We start from the raw sequence: 19,138 nt of genomic DNA, 5'->3' as shown, positions 1-19,138 counted from the left end.
AGATAGGTCTACAGGAATGCCTGTCTCCACTCAAAGGCTTTCTAAAGAGATCTCTGGATGCATTATTGCCTTTTATGGGTTCCCTGAGGTTCGACCTCCCCAAGAGTGACTGCACACTCTACTAGATCACATTCTAATCTGTAGCCCTACTCAAAGATGTTCCAGTTGCTGAAAACTACAGGACTGCAATATGGTCCTCAGTGCCCACAATTTCCATGTGCTGTGGCTTAATTCATGCAGCAAGATTAGAAGCTGCAATAGGCAACGCAGTTCTTTCTTCAGCGATGGACTCTGTTCTGAAGCTGCCACCTCTTTAAAGGGGTACTGCTAGGGAGTCACCTAAAGTGGCGCACCCACAGGGACATTGCTTGAAGGAGAGATTACTCCCTTTGTGCAGTAACTGGAGTTCTTCAAGATGTGTCCCTCAGTGGGTGTTCCGCTCCCCGCCCTCCTCCACTCTGCTTTGGAGCCGCCTCTGTGGGCTTTGTGGTAGAGAAGGAATGAAGGGTGGTCCGCCTATGCAGCCCTATGTAGCCTCGGTATGGGGCATGAGGATCTGTAGGACTTGTGCACAGGCAAAACATACATTGCTACCAAAAATTTCTGACCAAAAGCACATGGGTGTATATGGACCTAAAGTGGAGCGGCCATAGGGACAGCACTTGAAGTTACAGCACAAGTTGAATTATTTTTCCTTTCCTCCTCCCCCTGGTCTTTGTTCTACAGCAGCCACTGAGCAGAATGGCTGCATTGTCCCCGTCCCTTACTGATCGAGTGCATTTCCATGAAAAGAGTATATTTTAGTATTTCCGCTGAGATCCTTGTGAAATTTCACAAGGATGTTGGAACATTTTGAGTAAAAACTCCAGCCTCCTGCTTCTGTGAGCAAAATACACCTAGATCTCAACTGTGGCAAATGACCAAAGCCAACATTCACAAAAGCTACCTGCAGACTTCAGTTTGTGTTTCACTAATTTTGCCTGAACCCTTAACTCATCATCTTAACAAGGCATTTCTAGTTTTAGATAATTGCTTATTCAGGAGGAAATGACTGTTCATCTTTTCTTACCCTTTTCCCCCCACTGTCTGATCTCTCTTTCTCTCTCTCTCTCACACTCTTTGAATAGATAGTTTGGGTGTGCTTTTCATGTGGTAAAAACCAATCTAACTCCATGTAAACAGTAACAGTGTGTTCAGCTTTGTAAAATTATGTTAATTCTAGGAAGTGAAAATATTAAATTTAAAACTCATGTTAAAAAATTGCTGTTGTTTGGAACAGAGAAGCTCAAAGTGTAGGTTCTCTGCCCTCTTCCCTTACTATTTCCTTCCCACAGACACTTTAATGTGGGGGCAGGCTGAGCAATTTTTTCACACCACCGTTTTGGTCCGGCAGCTCTTCTGCAGAATTAATGCTACTGGGCTATGCATAATCCTGACCTTGTACATGTAAGTCTTCCAAATGCTGTGAGTAAAAGTACAAGAGTAGTAGTATTTACACATGTAGATATGGATGTACTGCTTGTGATCTGAGGTAGGATATGGAATGGTAGTCCGGTTCTCCTGAGAGTTCTTAAAAAGGAAATGCAAGGAAGAGGGGCAATTAGCTGTGTCCTCTCTTCCCCTGCCACAGGCTGATCAAATGCCATGTTTTGTTTCGTGGCACTTTTGATCTCTCACTCTTCCATATCAGGAAGATAAATGGAAAATTGGAAGAATTTTTCTAAAACATTCTAGAGGGGTTGGCAAGCCTTCTCTGAGTCATTAACCAGAGAAAACAAGAGAGTCCTTACAAAAACAAAACAAAACACAAACACCAGGGGGGTGGGGTGTAAAACTTCATATAATATGTTTTTAATATACACACTAGAATTGTTTCAGCTTTTTCTCTGCCTTTGCTGCACCCACCTGTATTTCCATATTACAAAAAGTGGATCTGGTTTGCAAAATAGATGAAGAGGAAGAGGAGCAAATGGAAGAGGAGAATCAAAAGAGAGAGAAGCAGTAGATGAATTATGAAAGAGCTTGTCATAAATATAAAGGGAAGGGTAAACACCTTTAAATCCCTCCTGGCCAGAGGAAAAACCCTTTCACCTGTAAAGGGTTAAGAAGCTAGGATAACCTTGCTGGCACCTGACCAAAATGACCAATGAGGAGACAAGATACTTTCAAAGCTGTGGGGGGGGGGGGAACAAAGGTTCTCTCTGTCTGTGTGATGCTTTTGCCAGGAACAGAAAAGGAATGGAGTCTTGGAACTTAGTAAATAATCTTGTTAGATATGCATTAGTTTCTGTTTTGTTTAAATGGCTGATAAAATAAGTTGTGCTGAATGGAATGTATATTCCTGTTTTTGTGTCTTTTTGTAACTTAAGGGTTTGCCTAGAGGGATTCTCTATGTTTTGAATCTGATTACCCTGTAAAGTATTTACCATCCTGATTTTACAGAGGTGATTCTTTTACTTTTTCTTCAGTTAAAATTCTTTTTAAGAACCTGATCGCTTTTTCATTGTTCTTAAGATCCAAGGGTTTGGGTCCGTGTTCACCTATGCAAATTGGTGAGGATTTTTATCAAGCCTTCCCCAGGAAAGGGGGTGTAGAGTTTGGGGAGGATTTTGGGGGGAAAGACGTTTCCAAGCGGGCTCTTTCCCTGTTTATATATTTGTTAGACGCTTGGTGGTGGCAGCAATAAAGTCCAAGGGCAAAAGGTAAAATAGTTTGTACCTTGGGGAAGCTTTAACCTAAGTTGGTAAAAATAAGCTTAGGGATTTTCATGCAGGTCCCCACATCTGTACTCTAGGGTTCAGAGTGGGGAAAGAACCTTGACAGAGCTAAAAGGAAAGATGACTATAAGAAAAGATGACTTGCTGCAGGAGACTATGCAACTGGAAGAAAGGATTAGAGAGAAATGTTACTTTATCAAAAAAGATTAGGTGTTACCAGAGATTGTGAACTTGAGGACTCTGCTCTCCAAGCCAGCAGGAATTTATCACTCTTGGAGCAAGCTCACTGATGTCTTCAAGACCAACACTATATGGCGCAATGCCATTAACAAGGATTAAGGATACTTCTATTTATTACCCTATATTGCACTTTGTTGGCTGCAGGAAGTGGGTTGAGCTAGAGAGGGAAAAATACAGCCAGTCATTTAATCCACAGAGCTCAAACCTGACTCCTTTACTCTCCAGCCCCTGAATCCAAGGTCTTATCTTGATCTAGATAAGGGGTGGGCAAACTACGGTCCGTGGGCCACATCCGGCCCACCAGCACATTTAATCTGGCCCTTGAGCTCCCACTGGGGAACGGCGTCAGGGGCCACTCCACGCATGTGCTGCGGCTCCCAGAAGCAGTGGCATGTCCCCCCTCCAGCTCCTACGTTTAGAGGCAGCCAGGGGGCACTGCCCCCACAGCTCCCATTGGCTGGGAACTGCGGCCAATGGGAGCTGCAGGGGCGGCAACTGCAGACAGAACAGCGCGCAGAGCCGCCTGGCCACACTTCCGCATAGGAGCTAGAGGAGGGACATGCCGCTGCTTCTGGGAACTGCTTGAACTAGGCGCCACCCAGAGCCTACACCCCTCCGGCACCCCAACCCCCTGCCCCAGCTCAGAGCCCCCTCCCACACCCTGAACTCCTCTTTTCTGGCCCCACCCCGGAGCCCACACCCCCAGCCAGAACCCTCACCCCCTCCTGAACCCCAACCCCAATTTCATGAGCATTCATGGCCCACCATACAATTTCCATACCCAGAAATGGCCCTCGGGCCAAAATGTTTGCCCACCCCTAGTCTGGATCATGTTGAAAGTCTTACTGTAAAAAGATGTCATGGGGAGGGCAAGAGAGGGGTTGTGAAAACTTCATGCCAGAAGTAGATTTTAAAAAGTAGCTTTAGGATATGAATATCCACAGAGATGACCCACACTTTTCATAATTGGACAGGGGCATCTTTAATGCAACCAGAGGCCACTCCTTTTGGTTAAGAGAGTTCAGTTCCTGACTTTAAGCTGCTATGTAATAAAGAACAGTGTAGATCTGGATTGTTGCAATATTAGTCAATGGCTTCCCTCCACCTAGAGTTTGCTGTATTGTTATGGACTTTTGATTAGTCCAAGGACAGCGTGCTTTCATTGGCAAGGCTATTATACAGGTTGACTAATATTCGTCTGTTCTTTTGCCCCCAATGTTGTGTCTGTATGTTGTTATAATTGTGGGTGGGGTGGGGGGATTGCCACTCTTTTGTGCACTCTCTGGGTCTTCACAAGATTTCCACTTGCCTGGAGATTAATCCCAGGCATCATCAAGAGTCCCAGATGGGGAACAGAGCCTTCTAGTTGAGGATAAGAGAAGTGCTTAGTGAAACAGGTGGCTGTAAACAAATAGTGTAAAACAGAAATGAGAAAGGGAAATGAATACCAGAAAATATGTAGACCTGAAAAAGAACTTTGTGCAAGTTTGAGAGCTTGTCTCTCTCACCAACAGAATTTGGTTTGATACAAGGTATTACCTCATCCACCTTGTCTAAGGAAATATGTATGCATTTCCCTCTGGATGCTGCTGTAGGTTTTATTAGCTGACATGGCTTTGAGTTTAATCTTTCTATTTCATCCACATCACTCTCTTGAAAGCTTTGACTGTGATTTCTTTTTCTTCTTTCCTGCTCCTTCTCAACTGAGCACTTTCTGAAAATACTAGAAGTAACTTCTGGATAGAGGATGTTAGTTAAGACGGTATGAGAGATGGAAATGTGAAGAACAAGTTTCCTTGCTCACCCATACAAAATCTGCAGGGCCAGGGGTTGATATTCAGAAGGAATATTGTCCCTTGCTAGAAAAGGACAGATGTGTGAAGAAAGAGCATCCTTTCTACTTTTCCTATACTCTGTAATCTCATGCTGAAACAGAACAGATTTTCAATTTCTGATGTCAGCACCAAACAGCTTGTCATTATCTGTTTTAGCTGCTTCCATTTTAGGTGAGTTTGGGCTCTCGGTTTGCTTTGTTTAGTTAATAGTTTTATTGTGTCTTAGTTTGTATCATAAATACCTTAAGAAAAATATCTCCCAGAACTGTGGTCAGAGAGCCTGTTTGACTCAGGAGTCCAGTATGTTTCCCTCCTACCTGATATGTATGATCTCCTCTGTGGGCCAGTGCTGGGAAAGGGCCATGACCCTATCTCTGCCCCCTTTTGGAGTGATTTGCACTCTTGAGAGGTTCAGGGAGGAAGCAGGAGAGACGACCCTAATGAAATTTGACGAGCCCTGACTTTGTTATAGTTATAGTGTAATTGTTCCGGGGATTGCTTTTCACAACTGGATAGGAACATCTTGAGTGTGACCAGGGCCACTCCTTTCATTTAAGAGCTATTGCCAAGAACAGAAATCCTATAGCTAATCCAGTAACTTGCATACTGAGAAGGTCGCCTTGTGCCCAGAATACTCAAATACTTAATCTGTTGGAGTGCTTTTGTAGAGTGTCAGTAGAAAGCCACAGAAGCCTCATTTTGTTGAGGACTGTCAGCTTTTTCTCCCCAAAGAGATATTCCTAAACCCTGGGGAATCCCTTCCCTTCAAAAAATGCTAAGATAAGCAGCATGGAGCAGTTAGCACTCCCTGCCTATCTGTTTTCAGAATGGCTGAGATGGGCACAATGGATACTTTCCAAATCCTGTCTACAAGCCTTCGTGTACCCTGCATTAAGCTGGAACTGAAGACTGCCGCAAGGTCCTCCCTCTTGCTTCCGTGCTGAATTCTGCAGCAAATAGAAATTCTGCAGCAGCTTGAAATAAATGTGAAAATGAACAATGCAATCAATACAGTATTCTTTGTTGTATTTATTTTGATGTAAATTTCAGTTTATTTTATGTTGTCCTCAGATTTTCACTGAGCTGCAGATTTTTATTAACAATGCAAAACAGAATTGTAAAATTCGTTAGGAGGGTGCAAAGTGTTAGTTTATGGAGGTTTGGAGTTCTGGGACCCTGGAGGCATTTGAAGCTTTTTAAAGCTTCTCGCTCCTTCTCTTGGTTTCATATAAGCAGCTCGGTTGGCTGTAACAGAAGGGAGGAGACCCTTAAGGCTGAAAGAATGGTGGCCAGCACACACAAGCTGTGCAACAGAGTGGTGTTTTGAACATAAATTCCATTCAGTGACTGATTGGATGGGAGAACCTCTGCCAGGTGGCCTGGATAGTGATTATAAGTAATAGAAACCCTGAAGAGGACTGCAAATGTTGTCAGTCTGCGCTGTTAAGTATGAGTACATTAAAGGGGATATTTGGTTAAAAAATTTACTTTTCAAATGATGTGAAAACATAATGATACATCAGTCAGACTGAGTAAACTTTTCCTGTCTGTTCCCCAGTTGGTTCCATGGCAGCTCCAGCAAGTGTATCTATATGGTGTGTTTTGTTCTAGTTAAGAGTTCCAGATTCTTTGACTGCTGAGAAATAGGCTTTTAAAATTAGCAGATTTTTTTTATTGCAGTTCTTGTGTTCTGAATTGAGAAATATGTTTTCCCTGGAGATAGATGACAGCCAGTGAAGGCTTGGCTAGATCCTTCTTTATGTATATGTGTGGGATTCTTCTGGGAGTACTCTGGATGAGGATGTATCTTTAACTCAACTCAGATTGGGAGATTGAGGAGGATTCAGCTTCAGCTGGAGGCCCTGTTAGGATTCTGGTTGACTATTTAAACATCTGGTGTTTTTTCATGTCACAATGCAAAAGAACAGTTGAGGGAAAGCAAGCAAGGTAGTTGGTTCTTAACGGCAAATTCCTTTATGCTTTACGATTGGGTCCGAAGACAAGATGAGTAGATAGCATAGGGGAGTAGTCATGGTTAATTAAGTGCACTTGTATAAAGCTGTATAGTTCATTGCAAGACGATGAAAAGTCAGTGCAAGAGTTGATGAGGAAGCTTCCCTTTAAATCTCTTTCTTCATCCTGTAATTGTAGAACATTGAAAGGAGATGAGTTTACAGGTAAGTGGCACCTGGATTATTTTCTTCAGCACAGTAGCATCTGTATGTATGTAGGTAAGACTACGCAAAGTACATGAATAATTTATTTTTTTCTTGTTTAGTACCAAAATATGGTGATACCATAACTGTAGAAATGTAACACTGTAAACTGTGCTCAGTTGAACTTGAGCATTCTGGAGGCTTGAAGTGTGTGGAGGTGAGCCTTTCTCCACAAGCGTCTAATGCTGCCTGAAAGTTATTTCCCCAATAGTGATTTTGGTTAGATGATTTGATATCATAACCTGTTGCAAGATAGTTTTCTGAGTGGTAATCCTGCCGCACACTTTAATTTTCAAACAAAGAGTGCTTGGAGACCTGTAAAATGATCATCCTCTAACTTTCCGGAGGATACTCAGTGTGTGTGGGAAAGTAGTTAAAATGTTTACTGGGCAGATGGGAAGAAGCTGGGGGAAAGCATTGTCAGCTGATTTCTGGTGTCATGTCCTAAAGTTTGCTCTGAGCGAGCTACATAATGCAAGTGAAAGATGAGGTAGAGAGTTGTGGACTCTGTCAGAACAAACCAGGAGATTACATAGTTAGCTGCTTTCCATTCGTACGATTCATTTATAAATGAACAATAAATTGACTTGACGGCTGCATCAGCTGGGAAGACTGTTTTTATCTACTTGTGTGTTGCCATCGTTGAGGTCAACTAATCTTTTGAGGATTTGGTGGGAACCAGTTTGATGACCTTGCTTCTTTGTGTATCCTCTTTAGAATTGGTGCATCCAGGTGCAGCCAAGAAGCATAGTCACAGGACTTTAATTTTTTTAAAATATTTATAACCAAGAGACCTTTCCCTCTACCGTCTTATTTTGTGCATTCAGAAAGCTTTCAATGCAATTTTGCACTTTTAATCTACAAGGTCAATAAGTGTTAGATAGTGAGCTGCTTGATAAAGCTGTGCTATCAAACCTAGAGGAGGCTTGTGAAAAGTAACAGTTGAGGGTGGAGGGAAGTGACAGTAGTGCCACAAAGGTCAGTCTCAGAACAGTTATAGTTACTATTCTGTGTATATGGAATAATAAACTGTAATAAAGAGATTAAGTTTGTTGATAAAGTTGGAAGAAGCAGAAGGAAGAATGGGGAAGTGTTGATATAAAAAAGGATGGCTGGAAAAAAGAGTATTGTGGAAAGCAAGAGAAGGAAAAGTCTGCAGAACAACCTCTGTGCGTTATGCATAGCTCAGGTCAGTGCTTCTCTTTTGTAAACATGGAAAGTTGGCCCCCAAATAGGGGGAAAATATAAGAGGTTTACAAATGTCTAAATAAATTATATGGGGTGGAACTGCAAATTCACCAAAAAGGAGTAGGAGGCAGACCTACCGTGGACAGGCTTTTTCCATAGCTGGTTTTGATATTCAGCTCTTCATGTGTTCTTCACTTCTGCCTTGTAATAAATTCTAAAGAACTTTGCTCACATTTAGAGTACAGCTAAAATTAGCAAAACAAGACCTTTAAACAAGAATGAAAGATTCAATATTTGTACATCTTGCTCTCTGGACAAGTTTGGAAAGCAGGGTTCACTCTTTAGCAGGTATTCTCAAATCAATGAGATTCTTCCTACAACCTTATTAAATGGCATGGTCAAGATGAGGATTCCATTCTGCAGATGTACCCCTGGAGAATTTCTGTCATTGAACAAGGGAAATAGTGGGAGAGTTGGTATTGGTATAGCAACAGTAGTATTTTTTATTCAGATGGCCCCAGTCCAGACAGTAAGTGATCTCTGCCACCACTACTGATGTATGGATATTGTTTGAACATAATTTTTAAAATCTGGTTAACATCCATCTTAAACATATTTTATTAATATTGGGGGGAAAGTCCCCTCAGATTTGTTAAGCATTGCAAAATCCATGCTGACTAGTCATAATTTAATTATAACTGTCCATTTGTCGCCGGTGTCTTTCCCAAAGATTCCTTTGGCTCCCAAGATTTAGTTAGCGTTCAGGATGTGAGCACAAGTGTGTTTAAAATTTGCCAGTGGGGAAATTGAAGTGTAAGGAATCCCATTATTTGTACCAGACCAAAGGTTGGTTGCTCCATGGCTAATGCTTGGCAACCTCCAAACAGGTGACGCCTTTATGCTAACAATCTATTTGAAGATACACTCCTACAATAGCTGGCTGACAGTTGCGAGTCTCTGAATTAGATCAGGAAAATTTTATTCATGCATTCAAGGATAGGCTAACTTGTCTTGTTTGATAATGGGATTTGGTTTCTGTAACACCAAAACACTAAAACCTTTGAACTTAGTGAGGTTCAGAAAAACCCCTCATAATAATTAACCTTCTCTTGCCTTTTTCAGGAATTCATTGGCAAATATATCTAAGGTGCGTACTGTGGCTTCTGTAAGACTCTGTTCCTTATCCAAATTTCCTTATTTAAAGAACCATTGCATTAGTTCATTCATTGTACCCCGTCTCATGCTGAAACAGTATCCAGAGAACACAGAGGAACCTGGTCCATATTTTTAGTTTTCTATTCTGTCTTTTACCATGGATCCATCTTTAGAGGCTTCTTCTCTTCATTTCTTTGCAGGGAATCTGGCGAATCCCCGTGGATGAAATCGACCGCCCGGGCAGCTTTGCATCTCATATGAACCGCTCCATTGTCTTGCTGCTGAATGTGCTGTCTCAGCTCAAGGATTACAACACCCTGCTGAAAGTCTCCTCCATGCTGCAGAGGACACCTGATCAGGGAAAGTGAGGCCATAAGTTTAGTCTTCATTTAACAAACCTTTTCTTTCCATTTTGAATATTCCCCCCTCCCCTCATCCCCCCATTTTTCTGTCTCTTTGGGAAAATACTTAACTGCTTTAAAAAATAAAAACAAAACCCTGATCTATATCACCATAAATTATATTTCAGTTGAAGGAAGAACATATTTCAAGAGAGTGAATTAATATGGTTCTGAGGAATTTTGACTATGCTTAAAAATGGTACTGAGACCTATGACTCTGGGGGTCAGATTCTTATCCCTACTAGAGCTGCTTTACACTCCTCCAGCACAAAGCAGCCAGTGAGCTGGCTTACCTGACCTGAGAATTCCTCTTATATGAGGAGAATCATAGGTGTCATAGAGGCACCATAGTAGCATATACCGCCCCTTTCCTCACCTCTGACACAGGAGGCATGTTCAGGAGTTGAGGCTCAGGCACTCCTGTGTCCCTGCAATTCCTGAGTGACTGACTAGCCTCTAACTGGCTGATGGCAACTGCCACGTTATAGGAGTTGATCTAATTACAGGAGTGATCTAATTTTAATTACATTAATTTTATTTGAACGAGTGTCATTTTAATGTCAGCTGCATATATAGGTAGAAAGGCCAGAATCTAAATATTGCAGGGTAAATTAAAAACACAGTAAAATTCCAGTTGGTTACTGAGAAGGAAATATGTACAGGATGAAGTTTTTAAGAAATTGAAATTAAGGTGGATGGCAACAGGCTGTAGTGGCTGGAAGCATTACACAGCTCACTGTGTGCGAGCCTGTGAGTTTGCATATGGTGCAGTACATTCATGTATATGTGATCACATGTTCAGCAAAGTTGCAGCCAAAAATATGTTAATTTTTAACATATCAAAAGTACTGGAGGACAGAAAGCTTTAAATTTATACCAGGCCAGTCCATGCTGTTTTCAAAATACAGCATAATCATTTACAGTTCTAAACTGAAGTTTAGAGTATTCTCAACTTATCTAAAATATGGTCCGCTTGTGCCAACCAGAGCAAGCTATAGCCTTGTGAGGCATCTGTAACTGAAAATATTGGGGTATATATAGCATGTACCAATTACATTTGATATTTTTTGTTTTACTAAAGAGGGTTTTTCTTTATGACTTTAACTTAATTCAAATAAACTGTCAGTTGTAATAAATCAGAAAATTGTCATCTATTCAGTAATCATTCATTTGAAAAACAAAACAGAAAAAGGTTTGATTAGGTAAATACTATAAAAATACACATTACAGTTGGTGCATTTCTGACTAAATGTAGTTTCTGCATTTGTAGCCAGTTCTGGTTAGAAATAGTCAACTTTGCGGCTGAAATGCTGTTTTTCATCACCGTGGATGGGTGAAGCTGGTTGCTGAGAACACTTTCTCTAAAAACTGTTTCTTTTAAAGTGAAATACACAATTATGAATTGCAACTCAGTGAGGCTTCTGTGGCACTTAATGTAAATAATTAGGATTTAATGTAAATAATCAATAGGAATTATATGCGTTAATTCACTAGCTTTTTAACTCTAGAAATCTGGATTCAAAGGCAACTTGGAACACAAGTCAAAATAATCTGCTGATCCTCCCTTAGCCTCAAATGGACATTTATCCATGTTACAAAAACCACCTCACAATTCAGCCTAATTCTGCATAATTGACATCCTCTGCTCAGGGGAAGTCCAGATTTTGACTAACAGAGATGTTGTAGGCCAGAATTTGAGGGATATTGAAAGAGTTGTATGGGAAAATTTGTACACCATTTCCCCACATTTTTCACACCTATAGATACTATTATCAGCGTCTTGCCAATACAAATACCCCTCTCCACAAAGTGCCTCTCAAACTTGGGAGGGGTATGGGGGAAGTTTGAAGCAATTTGGTGTAGAAGTGTAAATTTTTGCTGGCTTTTTTTCCTGCAACATCTGTTCTAAACGGGTTTTATCTTTTTTAGAAAGTTTACATTTATTCTTGTTTTTAAAACCCTAGAACTTTTTGATGCTTAATTTCCTTTCTCATCTTCTCATTGTGGCATAGGAAGTACTTACGGGATGCAGATCGCCAAGTTCTTGCACAGAGAGCCTTTGTTCTCACAGTGAAAGTATTGGAGGACACACTCAACGAGCTGACAGAGGTAAGAAAGCATCTGTGCAACTGCCCAGAAAATTTCAGTGGTGCAGTGCAGTTGTGGCCTATTGCTCAGTCCTGAAAACCAGAGACATTCCTGAAGAGTGGGTTTGATTCTGCTTTTCCTTAAACTTGTGGAAGTCGGAAATAACTGCTCTTACCCCCACGTAATTCCATTAGTGTAAAAACAATGCTAGCGAGCAGAATCTGGCCCAGGATCTTTAGTTAACACAACCTGAGGCTCTGCTAGCAGAATAAACCTAGACTCTGTAGGTCTGGATTTGTTTCTTTGATACTTTTTCTTCAGAGCCACATGCATGTTATGCTGGTATCATTCATATTCCAGTCATGTTGTGAAACGAATAAAAGAATAGCCATATGTCTCATGTCTCTCTGAAAAACAGCTAAACGGCTGAATCAGTGAGCATCCAACATTCCATATTGTTTGCAAGTTAAATCAGTATCAGGGCTTGTCCACATGGGAAGTACTATGTGGCAAGCCAGGGTGCCAATCTACAGCACATCAGCTTTTCGGTGGTAATATCCCATGTGGACACTGACACAGTGCAATGAAAATCCTAGAGTAGAGCACGCCAAGCTGCATTCCGGTTGCAATGTAGCAGTGTCCACAGTGATGTTACTGTGCAGCAAGCTAGTGTGCTGTAGATTCACATCCTGGCTTGCCATGCAGTAATTTGCTGTGTAGATAAGTCCTGGAACTTGGAAGCATATTAGGCAAACAAATCAAGGGAAGAGCTCTGGCCTAAGGATTTCTTTGGTTAAGAAGAGTACAAGCTCATAAACTTACTGAAAACAAGTTTGAAGGAGTTGGCCCTTTGCATGTACTGCAGTTCTTCCATCTGGGTGTAGTAAGAATGGCAGCAATAGCAGGTTAGACCAGCTGTGGCCTGAAAGAGGGGAAGGTGTCCTCTGGTGACATTCCAAAGGCAGATTTCACTATAGCAAAGCTACGACATTCAAATGTTAGATCAGAGTCCATGATACCTTTCAAGCCTCTAACCACAAGAGAAGGTTATGTCTTAGAAACCAAAATGAAGATTATGAAATTGATGTTCATGTTTAGGTGCCAAAAGAAATGTTGTGGTTGCAGTACGATGGGGAACTTTCTAGCTATTCTAGACCCTGATTTTACCTAATCAAATATATGGCATAGACTGAAGCCTCAAAAGGAAATTTAAGGTTAAAATAAACCTGCCATAGCAATTTTGATCCGGTTTGTGCTATTGGTTCAACTGTGATCTTTTCCTCAGAATATTATAACCAGTCTTAAAGCTAGTGACTTGAGTTAATTTTAACCAATTTTTTTTTAAAGGACTAAGCAAGAATGAATACTAAATAAACTCATTCTCTTTAGCACCAAAGACAGTAACACAACAATGGTCCTTATTGTCAGCCTTCGTGTTACCTGTAGTTAGCTTTTCAAACACTAAGCTTCTTCTGATTTCAATGTTAATTAAAAAGGATGCTCTTTTTTTAAGGTATCAGAAGATCAAGGTTCCAAATCTTGTAGCCTTGCAGTAGGAAAGATGACAACAGACGTCTCCAACAAAGCTAGTGCTGAAGAAGGGAAGGAGGTTCTTCCCAAAAAGCCAGGCTTCTCTGATGGAGCAGTATGTGGTACTGAGAATGGAGTAAAAGAAGTGACCCAGGGACAAACCCTCAATGCTATGGACACACTGGAACAAGAGGATAAGAATGACAAGGAGATGAAAGAGGGCCGCAGGCCTGGCTCAGTTGAGCCCATGGATTTTGATGGATATTCCAAAGACCCTGAAAAAATTGATTCTTCCTTTAAACATACGGAGCCAGATCGTGTTCAGTCTGGCAGGAACTCAAAGGACAAAACCCCTGAAAGCAGGACTGCAGAACTCTCCCTGGAGGAGTTAAGTATCAGCTCAAAACAGCAACAACAGCAGGCAGCTAAAGGAACAGTTCAGGCAACACCTGTGGAGGAAGCTGTCCAGAGAGCAAACAGAAAGAGGAAGTTAATAGATGATGCAGAGTCTGGGAAAACTCTGTTACTGGATGCCTACCGGGTGTGGCAACAAGGTCAGAAGGTCATGGCCTATGACCTGGGCAGGATTGAGAAGATCATGTCAGAAACATACATGCTGATTAAACAGGCAAGTGATTTTACTATCAGTTCTACTTTCTCTGTAGATTTTGGGCAAACAGCTTCCTGTGTTACCTGAAGAAGAGCTCTGTGTCTCTCTCAAAAGCTTGTCTCTCTCATCTATAGAAATTGGTCCAGTAAAAGATATTACCTCACCCACCTTGTCTCTCTTTTACCATTGTCATTTTATGAATCAGGTGGCAGGGAGTGAATATTAATCAAATTATGTCACCTATGTTAGGAACATAAATCCCTAATGCATCCTTACTTCGGAGCTCTTAATTTTTTGGAGTTGCATCATGTCCTATCTATAAGGTAAAGTACATTAAAACAACTGCTTTTTAACAAACATTTCTGGTTTATGATCTTGCCAGAGAGGGTGCAAGGGGGACTTTTTGCTTCCTTGGTCAGTAGGGTTCACTGATAGTGGATGCAGTTGGGTAATAGGGAGAGTAGGCCTTCAGCACCTCCCTGCTTAAAATTTTGCAATGGCTTTGTTAGCATGGAGTCTGAATCTGCCTATTGCACTGGTGACAGATTAATCAGTCAGCTTAAACCAGAGAGCAACAGTGAACACCATATCCAACAAAATATAAAAGGCACCACATATTTCAGATGGCCTCATACCATCCCACCAAACTGCCTCTGGGCAAGGGGGCACTTTGCTACAGAGCCTCTTGCCAGAACAAGGGCATTGTTTGCAAGAAGCAAAATCATACCCACACTGTGTTGGAACTCAAAGGCCTGCTTCTGCTCCACTGAAATCAGTGATAGATTTCCTGCCAGTTACTAAATCATACTGGCTTCATCAAGTGTCCTCCTTTATTCAGGTGGATGAGGAAGTGGCCCTGGAACAGGCAGTCAAGTTCTGTCAGGTACATATGGGAGCCTCAACACAGAAACAGGTAAGCACTAAACCATTCTTTCTTCCCTTTACCATCATCAGCACTGTTATTTTATGGTCTGATAGTTAGCAGACAAGTGTCTGTAAGCCATATAAGAAACATCTACTTCCTCTTAGCATTGTTTTTGAGGAACAAGTATCATTGGAGATCGAGGGAGGAGGCTTCACATTTTGAATGTTTAATCAAGTGTTTGTTGCTAAGGATAATTCAATTCTTATTTGTTTGTTAACCTTTTGTCACATTTCCTTTTTCGTTGTCCATTGGCTGAAATGTATTTATCTAACCCTTTATACTCTTTCCCCTCATCAGTTTTTATGATATCAGTCATTACAAAGGCTGTTGCAGGATTATGATGACCTGTAATCTATTGCACAATTGAGTTGAGCTGATCTAAGATGAGAGATGTAGGTAGCTAACAGTGGAAATCAGAGTGATTTCCATACCTTTACAATGACTCCTCTGTCTAAATCTTCGCAACCTTTAGACCAGCAGCAACAGATCTGAACGTATTGCTACATGTAAAGGTCTCGTTTTTCATGGTCACCCAGCAACTCTGTGGTTTCTGGGTTTCTACTCCAAGCAACAGCTGTGGAACCTGAAGGGAGATGGTTATTTACTTGCCCTTGGAAAGAGACCTAAAGCCAAGAAGAAATAGCAAACGGGTCAGTAGGTGTGTCCTATGGTGATTCATATTGCTGGCAAAACATAGAGTTGACAAAACCACAGGATTTTATGGTTCCTCGCATCAGCACACATGGATTAAGAGCAGAAACAGTGACTCAAAGTCCAACTAGAGAAAGTAAAATACATCTTGGAAAAATCCCAGTGCGTCTACTCAATAGCCATTACTCAGCTGCCTTATACGTTCTTTCAAAATATAAAAATCTAGCTATATTGTAGATTGACAGCCCTCAAAAAGTATTTACAATAAAACCAAATTTGTTTGAAATATTTAGAGTCCAAGTTAGAAACTTTTTATTGCTTTAGTATGATATCAAGTGGTAGAGGTATTTTAAAATTGTAAAACTAGATACAAAAAGTGCCGCTGGCTGAGATTTTCTGCATGAAAAATGTAGAACTGTGCATACATACTGAGCGAAATTCAGCCATGACTTAAATATAATATATTCATCATTCATAAGAACTCTAAAAAATGGATGAAAGTGGTAAAGTTGTGTATCTTGTATTAGTTTGGTACTTAATGGGGAGTGCAAAATAAGTATAACTTTACTCACCAAGGAGTCTGGAGCAGGAAAAGAACTAAGAAGAGGATGAAAGGTAAGCTGGAGGGCTGCTTTTTCCTACACCTTCCCATTTAGTTGCTTTTCTTGCTACAGTCCACACACATCTCCTAGATCGGTAAGCTGCACTCATTTTCACATCTACTGAATACCTAATCAGTACAAGTTACATCACCTGTTTTGCAGTCTACTTAGACCACCTGTTAAAGTTGCTGATTTTGGCCCAGAGACTTCCATTGTAGGTTCATCTACTTAGTCTCCTTACCTTTATGGCCAATTTTATGTGCATGCTTGTATGTCACAAGCTATAAAGACAAATTCCCCTGTTCTAAATAACTTTGAGACCCCTAGTTGTTAATTTCTTTCATCTGTTCCACCAGTTTTGCTTATGATGCTGCCAAGGTATGTGAAGTGTCAGACCTCTTGTATGTCAATCCCAGAATGATCCCTTAGCATATATGCTAGCTATTTTTGCTAAGCTATCTGTTTGATCTTGTATTTAGCTGTGGCACTCTAAGTACCTTTCCCAGACCTGAGAAAGACCTCTGTGTATCTCAAAAGCTTGCTCTCTCACCAACAGAAGTTGGTCCAGTAAAAGGTGTACCTCCCCTACTATGTCTCTCTAATCCCAGAAAGTGTTATTGGGGTTGATTCTCAAGGTTTTAGTTTTCTTAGTGTTGATTTTCAGCCCGAGTAACATATGTCTGGAGATGGTTTGTTTTAGCTTGCATATCTTTGTGGGTATGGAACAGCAAGCTGATGTTATCTGCAAAGTCAAGGTCTTCTCGTTTCTGTGTGAAAGTCCATTGCAAACCCCTGGGCTGTTTGTGGTTTTTCTCATGACCCAGTCTGTTACTAGTAGGAAAGTCATCTGTGATATAAGATGTACTTGTCTGATGCTGGTAGTTACCTTGAATGGCTTAGTCAGTTTGCTGCTATGTAATTCTTTGCATGTTCTATTTTCATAGAAGCTTTTGAAGAATAATCACAGATTTCTGGGAGATTCCATAGTGACGCAGCAATTTCCAGTAGACAGTTCTATCCACTGTGTCAAAGGCTTTTTAGAAATCTATGAAATTCATGTAGAGCAATGACTACAATTCGATCAACAGTTCTATGATGATATGTGGGGTTACTGTTTGATCTTTGCATTACAGCCAGAATAACATCAAACTGCACTCTCTCTCAAGAAGGCCACAAAGCTGTCACAATAGGAATGGGGATAAAGGTCTTTTTGATGAATGAATGGCTAACATGAAGGCAGGAGGGCTTCTGTGTCATTCATTTAGGGCTCTCACTAATTCTGATTCCTCAAAATAAATGTTTTGCTGTCCTTGAGATGGGACTTTTCTTATAACTTAAGTAATTTCTTCTTAGCCCTAGGCAAGATAACCAGAAATTCGCTTCTAGAATTAGTGTTAATCTGTAAAAAAGAGAGGTCAGACACTAGAAGACAACTGAGCATATTGCACTTCTACAGTCACACCACTTGAGGATCTTTAAACCTTGGCTTCTATTCAATTTTTTTTAATTAATCATTCCTTAGATGTAGAGTGCCATAACCTAAATTAGAAAAATGAAGACCTGAAGCATTAGGATTACAGCAGCACTCATTAACTAAAATCCCTTTTCTTGTCTTGATAGAAGTTTGCCCTCTTCTGCTTGATAGTTGTATTAGAAACATACCTTTTATTGTTCAGGTGCACTTGTAAAGTTAGCATGTCAAACAGTGCCTCAGAGTATAATTGGTTTAAAGGCTTAAACCATTTGTCTTCACCTAGACCAACTTAATTTTTTTTTTTTCAATTTGGGAGTTTTGGTGAAGATATTTGTTTAATCTTTTATGCTGTAAGAATTCTTCCCATTCTGCTAATACACAATACTCCCTAAAAATGTAGAATCTTAAAAGTGATAGTAGTGGATTTTCATTATTGGCATTATTAGCATTTATTAAAACAATTTTATTATATTCACAAATGAACTCTTTCCTTCTCCTAGAAATATAAGCAGACAGGAGAAGTAGGAGCAAATAGTCCAGTGGGCTAAATGTTACACTTCTTATATAGTTACAAGGATGCTACATTTTATATTCTATATCCAAGTTGTTTATGGTGTATTTTGCAATGCAGCTTCATATAAGAACCAATTTGACAAGCTCTTGAGAACTAATTGTTTGATTTCTTGAAGGAAGGAGGTAGAAAGAGGTGCAAGAGTCTCTCTTGATTTGATTTTTAGTGGAAGATCTTGTTCTCCATATTGAGCCCATCAGGTAACCAGTAACATTTTCCTGTTAAAACTACACAAATGACTACAAATAGTGCAAGTGGCAATACAGTGGAGACTTTTTCTCTTCCCATATAATCTACTCTTTAACTTGTTTCTTTATAAAGAAATCTGGGATCAGAAGGCAAATCATGTCTTTATTTTTCCTTTAAAACAAATAATTTTATAGTCATCACACTGATTTGTGACCTGGATTGTAAAACTAATCTGCTGAGTAGTGAATTTCTTAAAACAAACCATGCTTTTGTTCAGAGTGCATTGATTTAAATCATGATTTAAATCACCAAGTGGAAAGCCTTGATTTAAATCATAAATTTTAATCAACTTTTCCATTTGTACTTCAGTTATTTTCTAAAGAAAGGTGCACACTCATTGGTTGTTATAACCATTAAAATATGTTGATTTACAACTAAACAGGGCATTTACACTAGATGTGGTACATCTTTTTGGTGTCTACAAACCATAACTCTCTCTATATATGAAATATAAGAAATTATATAGGTCAGTATTTTCAGATTCTTATTAACTGTACATTTTTAGTGTGTTAGAAAATGGTGAATGATATATTGCTTATTTACAAGCTTCTTGCTTGTGATTTGTGTGAAGCTTCATTGGGATGCTAACTGGAATTTAATTAATCACATAAAATGGCATATCAAATTTATTTTTATTAAACAAAACAACCTTAAATGTTTTGAATACATAAACTTCTCTTATCAAA

General features: G+C 40.1%; 1 protein-coding gene across 19 annotated transcripts in view; it reads left to right on the top strand.

The window, feature by feature from the left end:
* CABIN1 (calcineurin binding protein 1) overlaps positions 1-19,138 on the top strand; it is a 212,816-nt gene that overhangs the window by 153,055 nt on the left and 40,623 nt on the right. For all 19 annotated transcript variants that reach the window (XR_006285947.1, XM_043529061.1, XM_043529059.1 and 16 more), the window contains 4 exons: positions 9,552-9,715; positions 11,765-11,861; positions 13,354-13,998; positions 14,819-14,893. Coding sequence is in view for 18 of the 19 variants with exons in the window: in XM_043529061.1 (XP_043384996.1) it covers positions 9,552-9,715; positions 11,765-11,861; positions 13,354-13,998; positions 14,819-14,893 (981 nt within the window). In the remaining variant the exon portion in view is untranslated. The remainder of the gene's footprint in view (positions 1-9,551; positions 9,716-11,764; positions 11,862-13,353; positions 13,999-14,818; positions 14,894-19,138) is intronic.

Source organism: Chelonia mydas, chromosome 15, assembly GCF_015237465.2.
Source record: "Chelonia mydas isolate rCheMyd1 chromosome 15, rCheMyd1.pri.v2, whole genome shotgun sequence".
Classification (NCBI taxonomy): Eukaryota; Metazoa; Chordata; order Testudines; family Cheloniidae; genus Chelonia; species Chelonia mydas.
This window is presented reverse-complemented; position numbering and strand designations above follow the sequence as displayed.